The sequence below is a fragment of the Aquila chrysaetos genome, chromosome 9 (genome assembly GCF_900496995.4).
Source record: "Aquila chrysaetos chrysaetos chromosome 9, bAquChr1.4, whole genome shotgun sequence".
In the NCBI taxonomy this organism is placed as follows: domain Eukaryota; kingdom Metazoa; phylum Chordata; class Aves; order Accipitriformes; family Accipitridae; genus Aquila; species Aquila chrysaetos.
In genome coordinates this window covers 24,348,723-24,358,381 of record NC_044012.1, presented here as the reverse complement: position 1 = coordinate 24,358,381, position 9,659 = coordinate 24,348,723, and the positions used below count along the sequence as shown (strand labels likewise).

Sequence of the window (9,659 nt, the reverse complement as noted above, 5' to 3'; positions counted from 1 at the left end):
GGGGGCGGTCCGGGTGTGTGTATGTGTGTGTGATGTGTGTGTGCGTATGTATGTGTGTGTGAGTGTGTGCAGACGGGCCGGTTGTACGCGCACGCGCGTCCGTGTCCGCACACGGGGAGCGCGCGCAGCCCGGGTGGGTGCCTGTGCGCGCGCGCGCACGCGGGTGATGGTGGTGGATGGAAGTGGGTGGCGGGAACCCGCGTGCCCCGCCCCGCCCGGCGCTGTCCCCGGTGCTGATCGCCAGGAGCCGCCGCACACAGCCCCGCCCGCCTCCCCGCCGTTGCCATGGTGACGGGCCGCTCCGGGCGCAGCCAACATGGCGTCGCCGCAATCATCGCCGCGTCCCCACCAGGTGCCGGGGAGGGGGTGGGAGGCGTGTGTGGAACCGGTACACGCACCCACGGGGGTACACCCCCCCGCCGTGGGTGTGCAGCTCTGGGCGACGCCCCGCCGTGCTGCGGGGGGTTGGAGGGGGTCCTGCGGGGGCCGCCCGCCCGCCCCCTCCTCCCCCACCCCGCTAACAGACCCCCTCCCCCCGCAGACCATGCTCTGCCTGAGCAGCCAGCGGTACCTGCGGGCCCGGCCGGCCGTCCGGCTGCTGCTGCGGGGCTTCCTCAGGTGGGACACGGCCCCCCCACAACCCCCGAGAAATTTCACAAAAACACCTTAATTCGTCTTTAAAAAAAAAAAAAAATTGCCATTTTCTGTTGCGGGAAACCACACGAAAACGGCCCCAAACCCCTGTGCCCCCCCCTTGCAGGGAGCTGCTGCTCCGGCGACCTGACGACGTCCTGGAGTTCGCCGCAGGTGAGGGGGGGGAAGCACTGGGGGGGGGGAGGGGCGGGCAGAGCAGGGAGGGGGTCCGGCCTCCCACTCACCCCTCTGCCCACCCCCCCACAGCGTACTTCACCCAGCCAGAGCTGCCAGGCCGGATCCAGGAGGAGCTGGGGAGGCCAGGAGCAGTGCCCTGAGGGGGGGGACAGCGGGGTCTCGCTCCAATTACAGGCAGTGAGACCCCACACCCTGTGCTGCTGTGGTGTCACCATTCCCTACCAGTGCTCTCGGGGCAGGGGGGGCAGGAGAAGGTGCCACTGGGAGGGAGGCTGCACACGGCGGGGGGGGGTTACATGGGGTCCCCGGGGAGCTGCCCCCGCCCCCTGCCATGTCCCACCCCCGCCCCAGGAGCAGACCCCCCCCCCACCCCGCTCCAAACCCCATCAAGCCCTTTATTCAGTACCAGCAGCCAGCAAGGGGGGGGAGTGGGGTGTGTGTAACAGATCAGGGAACCCCCGCCCCGTTCCCCCAGTGCCTACCAGTAGCAAACTGGGGTCCGGGGGGGCTGGTGGGGCCCCCACCCCGGGCTCAGAGCAGTGCCTCCCTCCGTGCCGCCAGCTGGGCCTGCTGCTGCGCCAGCCAGTGCTTGTAGCGCTTGGTCTTGGGCCGCAGGAACTTCACCACGGACATGGGCACCCGCACCGTCTCCAGCCCGTTCACCTGCCAGATGGGAGGGGAGGGTCACGGCCGGGGACCCCCCCCCCCCGACATCCCCCAGGGAGGGGGGAGCAGCTGCTGCGCTTCGGCATGCAGCTACTCTTGCCTCTCTCCCCCATTCTGCACCCACGGTAGCTCCATCCCTAAATCCCCGTGGGATCTGAGCTTGGAGAGACATGGGGGAAAGATGGGAAGCGGGAGGGAAGCGGGAGGGAAGCGGGAGGGAAGCGGGAGGGAAGCGGGAGGGAAGCGGGAGGGAAGCGGGGTGCCCTCGCCCCTTCCCTTCCCTGCCAACTCCAGGAATTCGGCACAGTGAACGAAGTGGGAGACGCCCATCAGCGATGACACCGATTTAGAGCAGGCAGTTTCAGAGCCGGCTCCACTCCCCGGAGGGCCCAGGAAGGACAAAAGATGAATGGCGATGGGCGAGATGGTCTCGTCTATCTAGGTCGTGGGGATGGGTTTGGTTTTGTTGTTGTTTTTTTTTCCTCCTTTTGCTGTTTTTTTTCTTTTTTTAAAGAAAGTATTTCTGCTCCTCACACGCCGTGCTGGAGGACGGGCGCTGCCGGGTTTCTCTGGTGCGGACGGCTGGCGTGGGAGCCTCGCAGGAGGTGGGGAGGGGGTGTGTGGGGTGGAGAGGTGCCGAGAAGGGGAGCGGAGGTGGGGGGGGGGGGGGGGGGGGCGCGCTTGCCCAGCTGGGAAGGGGACGGAGAGGTGGGGACTGAAGGGCCGCTCGCTCACCGTCACGTCGCACCAGTACTCGCCCCACCTGGTGATGGGCTCATCTGGCAGCTTCAGCGCATGGGGAGGCACAAAAACCCGCAGCTGAGAAATAAAACAAAGCCCCAGGAGTGAAGGCTGGGGAGCAGGGGCAGCCCGCGGTGAGCCCCCCTCCCCCAAGCTCCCCAGCCCCTTAACAGGAGCCCCAGCTTGGCGACAGCAGAGCCGCCAGGCCCCCAGGGGCTCCTGCCGGCATTGGCCTGGCGTGTGCCATGGGAAGGACCGCGGCCTCATCCCCCGATTTATCATCTTCCCTTCTTAATCCCTTCGAGGTCTTAAACCCTCTGCTGAGCTGCTCTCGGCACGTGCGCTGGCTGAGCCCCAGACCAGGCATGGACGCGCCGCTGGCTCCTCAAACCCTTCAGCGACATCCCTCCCGCCAGGATTTGGGCCCCCACAACCAACTCCTGTGGCTCACACATGGGAGCTCCCAGCACCAGCAAAGAGCTCCCGGCCGGCGCAGGGCCGGGTCCGGGCAACCGCTCACGTTTTTGAAGAAGTGGCGAGCCACGATTTCGTTGTTCAGCTCCCACTTGACATTGTTTTTCATGCCCACCTCGAGGCGGCAGCTCTTGAGGAACTTGATGGTCTGTAAAGACGGGGAGGAAGGTGTCGGGGAGTGCGGTGCTCCAGGCACTCCAGGTGGGAAGCCAGCAAGGTCCTGAGGGGCTCGGGCAGGTGAGCAGGGGGTGCCGGGGGTATGGGGCTGCCCTGGCCCTCGACCCAGAAGCTCACGCACGCGTCAGCAGCCGTGCAGACATGCGTGCAGGCAGCTGCCTGCTTGAGCCGCAGCTGGAGGGAAGAGGGTTCCCGGCACCCGCCAAGAGGCTCCAGCGGAGGCTTGGCGCTTTCAAGGACTCAGGGATTTCTCCGGAATAATGGCAGAGTCACTGGTGCCCCTCTGCTCACCTTCTCCCCACTCTGGGTTTGGAGTGCCTCCAGCTTCCCTTCTTGGCGCAACTGCGAGGAAAAGAGGATCGAGGAGAATAAATGAAAGGAAGGTTCGGCAACGCCGCACGCCAGGCAGCCTGCCTGCATGCCGCTGGGGGAAAGGCAGCTTGGTAGAGGCCCAGAGGGCTCTCCCGTCATTGCAAACTCTGCAAAGGAATTTATTAACAATTGGGGCTCATCGCGGGACTGTGTTTCTAAGGCAATCAGCAGATCTCACCCCACAAAACCACAAACACGTGGGTGGAGGGAGACAGGGAGAGTCCCAAAGAACAACTGACCCTTTTAAACCGAAATCTCCGCTCCCTCTTTTAACTTCTCCTGATTTCAAAGCACGGACAGGCCAAAAACCGCCCCGGCCGGGCTGGGAGCAGCCCCTGTGTGCCGACTCACCTTCTTTTCCTCCTCAAACATCTTCCTGTTCTCCGGCGAGGCATAGACAGCCAGCCCCTGGGGCAGGAGCTTGTTACGACCCACCGATTTCTTCACACTGACCATGTCTCCCCGGTTCCCCAAATCTGCGAGGAGAGGGGCAAGAGGTGATGTTAGCGAGGTGTGCACCGGCAATGTGCCAGCCCTGCAGCCCCCACCGCAGCTTTGAAGGTCCATCTGAAGGAAGTTTTAAAAAAACCAAAAAAATAGGCCCAAAATACCACAAAATTATCGCTTTCAGGGTTCTGCAACCCTCAATCATCCTGCAGCCCGAGGGATGAAACCCTGCTGCCACCGGATCATCAGAAACAGGACCTAATGGGGGGAATCCTGCCCCTCCCCTACGTGGACCAGGGCAAAATGGGACAGAAACCGAATTAACTCTTGCAACTGGTACCCAGCTCTGCCACAGGAAGGCAAGCACCCACGAAAAGCAACGTACTCTCCACCGACTGGGTGAGGATCAGCTCCAAATTCGTCTTGGGCAGGTGCTTGGTGTCCTCCAGCAGCCTGTAGATGCGGTGCCTGCGGGGGTGCAGGCGGGGCTGCCGCCCCTCCTTGCTGAGCGGGACCTGCCACCATCGCTCCACCACCACCGTCCCCTGGCCGGGAAGGGGGGGGTCAGCCCGAGGGGGGGGGGTCAGCCGGGCACCGAGCAACGCGGGAGCTCCCCAGCTGCGAATCCCGCTCCGGCCCGGGGAGTGGCGACAACACCCCCCCCTCCCGGGTCCTGCAGAGCCGCCGGTCACCCCCAGCTCTCCCCATCCGACATGACAGCCGCCTCTCCCATGGGGACAAGGCGGCTGCACCCTCGGGTAACCCCCAACACCTCCCCTCAGCCCCCCCGTCCTTTATTAATTGCTCCCTAGACCCATATACCCCATACCCCCCCGCTATACCCCCCACCAGACCCCTAGGTACTCCCAACGCCCCTATGCAGACACCCCGCCCCCCCTCCCCTCACGGACACCCCCGTACCGCCCCCCGCCCCTCAAAACGCGCACCCAGGTACCCAGACAGCCGCGGAAGCCCCCAACACACCCGGGACCGCTCCCCCCAAGGCCCTCACCCGGCTGTGGCTGAGGCTCAGGGCCCGGCTCGCCGCCCGCAGCAAGAGGCCACAACCCCCCGCCGCCCCGCGGCCCAACATGACCGCCCCCTCCCCGCTCCCCGGCGCCGCCCGAGGACCCCACGCCTGCGCCCGAGGACCCCGCCGGGGGCTGCCCCACCACGCGCCTGCGCCACGGGACCTCCCGCTAGGGACTGCCCGTTGCGCGCCTGCGCCCAGAGACCCCCCCCCCCCCCCCCCGCAGAGTTGCCCACAGCGCGCCTGCGCAGTAGGGTCCCACCGGGGCTGGTCGCCGGTGCCCAAGGACCCCACCGGGGGCTGCGCGCCGCGCGCCTGCGCCCCAGCACCCCCGACTGCCCACCGCTCCCCGGGCCCCCGTTCCCCCGCCGTGTACCCCAGCCCGGCAGCCCCTGCTTTCCCCCGAAACGAGGGAACGCCCCCCCCCCCCCCCAAACCGGGGGCTGCCCCCGGTGCCGGTTGTCCCCTGGCTGGTCCCCGTTCACCAACGCCCGAGCAGGCAGAGAGCTTCGAAACGTTCTGTTTTATTGGTGCCACGCAGCCTCCCCACCCTGCAGCAGAGAGGGGACCCCCTTACCCCCGGGGAGGGGGGTCAGGGGCACCGGGGAACCGTTTTAACGTCAAAGGGGGAGGAAAAGGGAGTTGGGGGGGGCGGGGTGTCTCCCCTTCCCGCTGGGCCCAGCCCAGCCGGGGGGAGGCTCCCCAGGGCCAGCCTGTGCAGCATCGGTGTCACTGGGCGCTGCCCTCCATCACGCGGAAGTCCTCACTGCTGCTGGAGGCGTTGTCTGCAGAGAGGGGGGGGCAGGGGGGGAGCCCCGGGGGCCGAATTCGGTGCCGGAGGCCGGGGAGGCCCCGGAAGGCAAGTTGCTGGGGTAACTGGGCCCATTCCAGCCTGAGGGGGCTGCCCGGGCTTACCCGAAGGGCTGAGGCCAGCTGGGGCCGGGGGGGTCACAGCTGGAGAGGTCAGGGGCTCTGAGGTGAGGCTGGCGAGGGAGCCACAGGTGATGTTCTCCTGTGCCAGGAAGAACCAGGTTAACCAGCGCCGGCAACCACCAGCATGGCCTCAGGGCAGCAAGGAGCTGGCCCGGCGCTGGGGGAGGCAGGCCGGCCCCAGGGGGTCTGGTGCCAGCTCCTGCCAAGGGGGCCGGGTGGGAGAACCGGCTGCCCACCCTGGTCCTGTGTCCACTCACCGGCGTCTTGGCCGTGGCTTCCTTCAGCGGCCTGGTACCCTCCTCTTCTTCCTCCTGGGGACAGGGGATGGCGTAGCCCAGCCGCACCAGCTCCGCTCCCACGTCAAGGTTCTGTGCCGGAAGGAGACAGGGCTGAAGAGCCGGCAGCACAGGAGAGTGGGGACAGAGCAGGAGGGCTGGGGCACGGCGGGGGCTCACCTCCCCGTGGTGGAGGCCGTAGAGCCGGACGTTGGGCCGGGCACTGAGCCCGGAGGGGACATAGCTGGAAATCTTTGCCAGCAGCGGTTTCCACATGGCACAGTAGGTGAGCCGGTCAAAGGCATCCAGGGCTGCCTCTTCCCACTCGGCCCCTGCGGGAGCGGGTGAACCAGGTGAGCAGAGCCCGGTTGAGAAGCGGCCGATGCCTGCAGGGAAGGGACATGGCTGGATCCGGCCCCCTGCCTCACCCCAGCGCTCCTTCCCCACTCACCGGTGGGCAGGATCCCGGCCAGGCTGCACTCGATGGCCTGGAAGGGCAGGCTCAGGAAGTCACTCCTGGCAAGGAGAGAAAGCCACCGTGACACTGCGCTGCCAGAGCTGCTGGCTCTCCTGGCAAGGACAGCCCGCCTTGGCCGCAAGCCCGGCTCCCCGAGGATTTCCTGCAGCTCTTCCCACTGTGACTGCTTCACAAAAACACCGAACGGCCCCGGCCAATTCCTCCAGCAATGCAGGCGCGAGCCCTCGCCACGCCATTGGGTTCCCTGGGGACGTTCAACCACAGCCCTGTTGTTGTCCCCACACTCACACCCACCCTCCCTGTCAGCCCCTCCCCAGGTGATAGCCCGCGCTCACCGCAGGGCTCGCAGCGCCTCACGGGGGGCCTCTCCATTGTCCCCAAAATCCACATAGTAAAGGTCAAAGTTGCCATTCTCCAGCGTGCCCAGGATGCGGGCTCGGTACCAGTCACTGCCATCCATGTAGGGAGCAGCCACGATGTCCCCTGCTTGGACGGTCGAGAGCTCTGCCTGGGGGGGGCAGGGTGGGGGGGACAGAGTGGGTGACCTCCCTGGGACAGGTGAGGGGAGCTGAGGGGGGGGGGGGGGGGACAACACAAGGCTGGCGCCCCGTGGGGTCTTACCGCGTGGCCACTGCTCCGGTAGTACTGCCGCATCTCGGTGGTCAGTTTGTCCAGCTGCAGGCTCCGCTGGCCGATGATCTGAATCCAGAAGTGGCTGGGGTTTTCCGCGGCTGAGACATAAACTTCCAGGTGCTCATCAGCGTGGAAGCTGAAATCGGGACTGGGAACTATGGGAGAGGCGCGGGGAGCCCCGGTGAGAGCCAGATGGGGCAGCGGAGGGGACCCCCAGCCCCCCACAGAGACGGGGATAATGCAAGACGAGGCGAGAGCAGAAGCCGACCCGCAGATCCCACTTGCAGAGACCCATCTCAGGCCATCCATGGGACAAAGGACAACAGCAAAAGCCTGGGAGGCAGCTGAGCCATCCGGCCCGGCCTGGGCTCTGGCCACGTCAGCATCCAGCGCAGGGACGGAGGGAGAGAGTCTGGGGGACAAAGCTGGAGGCAGCCCGGGGTGACCCAGCGCCGTTAAAATGGCTCCTGATGCTCCGCAGGTTCCCAGGGGACCCGAGGAAATTACATTCTCCGCAGCACAGTTTTCCTATTATGCCCTTGGGGACGACACAAACGCTTCTCTCACCTTCAAATTTCGGTACTGCTGTGTCAGGCCCTGCCGCCAGCTCCTTCAACTCCTCGCTCTCATCCTCCAGCTCCTCCACCTCCTCAAAGGCAGCCTGGCCCAGGAGCGAGCCTTCAGCCCAGGACGAGCCCCCGTCCTCTTCCCTGTGCTCCAGTGTCCTGGCAGGGAGCAGCTCCTGCTCCCGCCGGCTGCCCAGAGGCTGCTTGCGCTGGCACCGCATCGCCGTTGATTGGGCCAGCTCCTTCCGGAAGACGTCGTCTTCCATCAGCTTCTTCATGATGAGTTCCTTGGGGGGAAAAAGGAGAGCGTTGGGCTGGGGGGCCAAGCCATCCCCCAGCCCCGCTGCCTCCCGCTCACCTTGGCGGCTGCCACCTCCTTCCGCGTCCCCGAAAGCTGGATGACCCTGACTGGGGCCAGGCCGGCGTCAGCCTCGTGCTCGCAGAGCACTTTGGCCCCTGAGCTGCGGCAGATGCCCCGCACTGTCTCGCCGCCCCGGCCTGTGGGAGAGAGCGCCCCGGGAAACTGAGGCAGAGCAGACTCAGAGCAGGAGCCACCCTCCATCCCACAGACTGCCCCGACATGCTCGCGCCGTCAGGCCTTTCAACAGCAATTGTGCCACCACAGACACCCGGTGGGTAAATTGGGGACACCTCCCGCTGTCCCCTGCCTCCCTGGGGCGTTGGGAGGTACCGATAATCCTGCCGACGGCTCTCTGGGGCACGCAGAGCTGCTCCGACACCAGGGTGCTCTCCATCACAATCTGGTGGACGGTAGCTTTCGCCCGGCAGACTTGGCTGGGGGAGCCTGAGATCAGCAGCACTGTCTCCTCACCCTCGTCCTCTGTCTCCACCTCGATGCGAGCCCCCGTCTCTTGGCTTAGCTGTGGGCACAGGGTGGGGGGATCCAGCCCCACCGTCTGCCATTTACTGGGGCTCCCAGTAAACTTGGCCTTTCCCTGTCACCTCCACAAGCCTCTGGCATGGCTTACCTTTTTGATTGTGGCTCCCTTCCGGCCGATGATGGATTTCATGGCTGCCCGGGGTACTCGCATCTGGATTTCCAGCTCCTCATCTCCCACAAAGGTCAGCCGCTCCTCTGAGGGGAAAGCGGCAGAGTGACGGCAGCGGGTTCCCATGGTGGGGGGAGGAAAACCCCCGGGGGGGTTATAAACAGCACGAGGGAAATTCAGAACTGGCAAAGCTACTCCAACAGCCTCCCCGTCCCCCGGGAAGGGGCCCAAAGCAGCTCTGAAAGCCCCAGGGTTGTTCCCGAGCACCTCAGCACGTTTGGGGAAGGCAAGGGGAGGTCGGGGTCCGGGGGGAAGGCGGCTGAACGCTCAAGCCCACACGTGGGAACGGCACAGGGGCTGCAACACCCACCTCGGCTCTCCTGGTACCTGCGGTACAGGATGTAGAGGACAGTGGCGCTGGCCGGGATCCCCAGGACCACCGCCACTTTCTGCAGGGGAGTCAGGCTGTTCCAGTAACCCCGCGCCGCCGTCATCTTCCCCACGGCCTGAGGAAGGAGAGGTTTTACCGGGAGCCTCCCCCCAGCCAGGGCCCCGGGTGGGGGGGGAGGGGGCCCAGGCCGAGCCCTCCCCCCCCTCCCCTCCCCGCACACTAAGGCCCCCTCCCACCCACGCACCCGCTGCAGAGGGCTCGGCCACCCGCGGAGCAGGCGCTCAGGCCTGAGCCCGCCTAAGCCCCGGTCCCGCCGGTACCGGCCGAAGCTCCCGGCGTCCCAGGAGGGGAGCCGCCGCAGCGGGGGAGCACCGAGCCCCCCGATCCCGCCGGCCTCCCGGGGCGGCCTCAACCTACCTGGGGAGCCCGGTCCCGGCGGTGCAGCCCCCGGGTACCAGCTCCGACCGGGACCCCGGGCCCAACTTCGCCCCGGTCCCCACGCGCCCACCGCCCCTCGAGCCGCCACCGCCTCACGCGCCCAGCCGCCGCTAGCCCCGCCCCCTCCCTCCCCTCTCCAATCATAGCGCCGCTCTCCCCGCCCCACCAATCGCCGTAGGAGGGGCGGTGGCCAATCC

At 66.5% G+C, this 9,659-nt stretch overlaps 3 protein-coding genes across 10 annotated transcripts; 1 reads left to right on the top strand and 2 right to left on the bottom strand.

The window, feature by feature from the left end:
- Window positions 1-72: 72 nt before the first annotated feature.
- RIIAD1 (regulatory subunit of type II PKA R-subunit domain containing 1) lies at window positions 73-2,222 on the top strand. Of its 4 annotated transcripts, XM_030025489.2 has the most exons (4): window positions 81-352; window positions 542-618; window positions 761-807; window positions 901-1,163. In XM_030025489.2, the coding sequence occupies exons 1-4, from the start codon at window positions 317-319 to the stop codon at window positions 969-971; spliced, it is 231 nt and encodes a 76-aa protein (XP_029881349.1). In that variant the 5' UTR covers window positions 81-316; the 3' UTR covers window positions 972-1,163. The 4 variants fall into 4 exon arrangements, with proteins under 4 accessions (XP_029881348.1, XP_029881349.1, XP_029881346.1 ...); XM_030025488.2 differs by lacking the exons at window positions 542-618; window positions 901-1,163 and adding an exon at window positions 1,792-2,222 and having other exon boundaries at window positions 73-352; XM_030025486.2 differs by having other exon boundaries at window positions 105-352; window positions 761-1,163.
- On the bottom strand, window positions 671-4,853 carry MRPL9 (mitochondrial ribosomal protein L9). Of its 3 annotated transcripts, none has more exons than XM_030025483.2 (8): window positions 4,721-4,853; window positions 4,094-4,253; window positions 3,613-3,737; window positions 3,181-3,231; window positions 2,759-2,860; window positions 2,233-2,316; window positions 1,314-1,494; window positions 671-993 (listed from the first exon to the last, which is right to left on the bottom strand). In XM_030025483.2, the coding sequence occupies exons 1-7, from the start codon at window positions 4,799-4,801 to the stop codon at window positions 1,363-1,365; spliced, it is 735 nt and encodes a 244-aa protein (XP_029881343.1). In that variant the 5' UTR covers window positions 4,802-4,853; the 3' UTR covers window positions 671-993; window positions 1,314-1,362. The 3 variants fall into 3 exon arrangements, with proteins under 3 accessions (XP_029881343.1, XP_029881342.1, XP_029881344.1); XM_030025482.2 differs by having other exon boundaries at window positions 671-967; XM_030025484.2 differs by lacking the exon at window positions 2,759-2,860 and having other exon boundaries at window positions 671-967.
- A 393-nt stretch (window positions 4,854-5,246) lies between these two features.
- Window positions 5,247-9,572, bottom strand: TDRKH (tudor and KH domain containing). Of its 3 annotated transcripts, none has more exons than XM_030025472.2 (13): window positions 9,442-9,572; window positions 9,004-9,139; window positions 8,613-8,719; window positions 8,315-8,504; window positions 7,982-8,121; window positions 7,625-7,910; window positions 7,046-7,212; window positions 6,760-6,932; window positions 6,398-6,462; window positions 6,127-6,278; window positions 5,929-6,039; window positions 5,654-5,750; window positions 5,247-5,523 (listed from the first exon to the last, which is right to left on the bottom strand). In XM_030025472.2, exons 2-13 carry the CDS (start codon window positions 9,125-9,127, stop codon window positions 5,468-5,470), a joined length of 1,668 nt encoding a protein of 555 aa, XP_029881332.1. In that variant the 5' UTR covers window positions 9,128-9,139; window positions 9,442-9,572; the 3' UTR covers window positions 5,247-5,467. The 3 variants fall into 3 exon arrangements, with proteins under 3 accessions (XP_029881332.1, XP_029881333.1, XP_029881334.1); XM_030025473.2 differs by lacking the exon at window positions 9,442-9,572 and adding an exon at window positions 9,269-9,427; XM_030025474.2 differs by lacking the exon at window positions 9,442-9,572 and having other exon boundaries at window positions 9,021-9,136.
- Window positions 9,573-9,659: the final 87 nt, after the last annotated feature.

Excerpts from the sequence above, each read along its gene's own strand:
- RIIAD1 (XM_030025486.2), top strand. The coding sequence starts at position 317 with ATGGCGTCGCCGCAATCATCGCCGCGTCCCCACCAG. Across the intron at positions 353-541 it reads CATCGCCGCGTCCCCACCAG|ACCATGCTCTGCCTGAGCAG; the intron begins GTGCCGGGGAGG and ends CTCCCCCCGCAG. Across the intron at positions 619-760 it reads CTGCTGCGGGGCTTCCTCAG|GGAGCTGCTGCTCCGGCGAC; the intron begins GTGGGACACGGC and ends CCCCCCTTGCAG.
- MRPL9 (XM_030025483.2), bottom strand. The coding sequence starts at position 4,801 with ATGTTGGGCCGCGGGGCGGCGGGGGGTTGTGGCCTCTTGCTGCGGGCG. Across the intron at positions 2,861-3,180 it reads AAACCCAGAGTGGGGAGAAG|ACCATCAAGTTCCTCAAGAG; the intron begins GTGAGCAGAGGG and ends CCGTCTTTACAG. Across the intron at positions 1,495-2,232 it reads AGTACTGGTGCGACGTGACG|GTGAACGGGCTGGAGACGGT; the intron begins GTGAGCGAGCGG and ends CCCATCTGGCAG.
- TDRKH (XM_030025472.2), bottom strand. The coding sequence starts at position 9,127 with ATGACGGCGGCGCGGGGTTACTGGAACAGCCTGACTCCCCTGCAGAAA. Across the intron at positions 8,505-8,612 it reads AGGGAGCCACAATCAAAAAG|CTAAGCCAAGAGACGGGGGC; the intron begins GTAAGCCATGCC and ends CTGTGCCCACAG. Across the intron at positions 5,751-5,928 it reads AAGCCACGGCCAAGACGCCG|GAGAACATCACCTGTGGCTC; the intron begins GTGAGTGGACAC and ends TTCCTGGCACAG.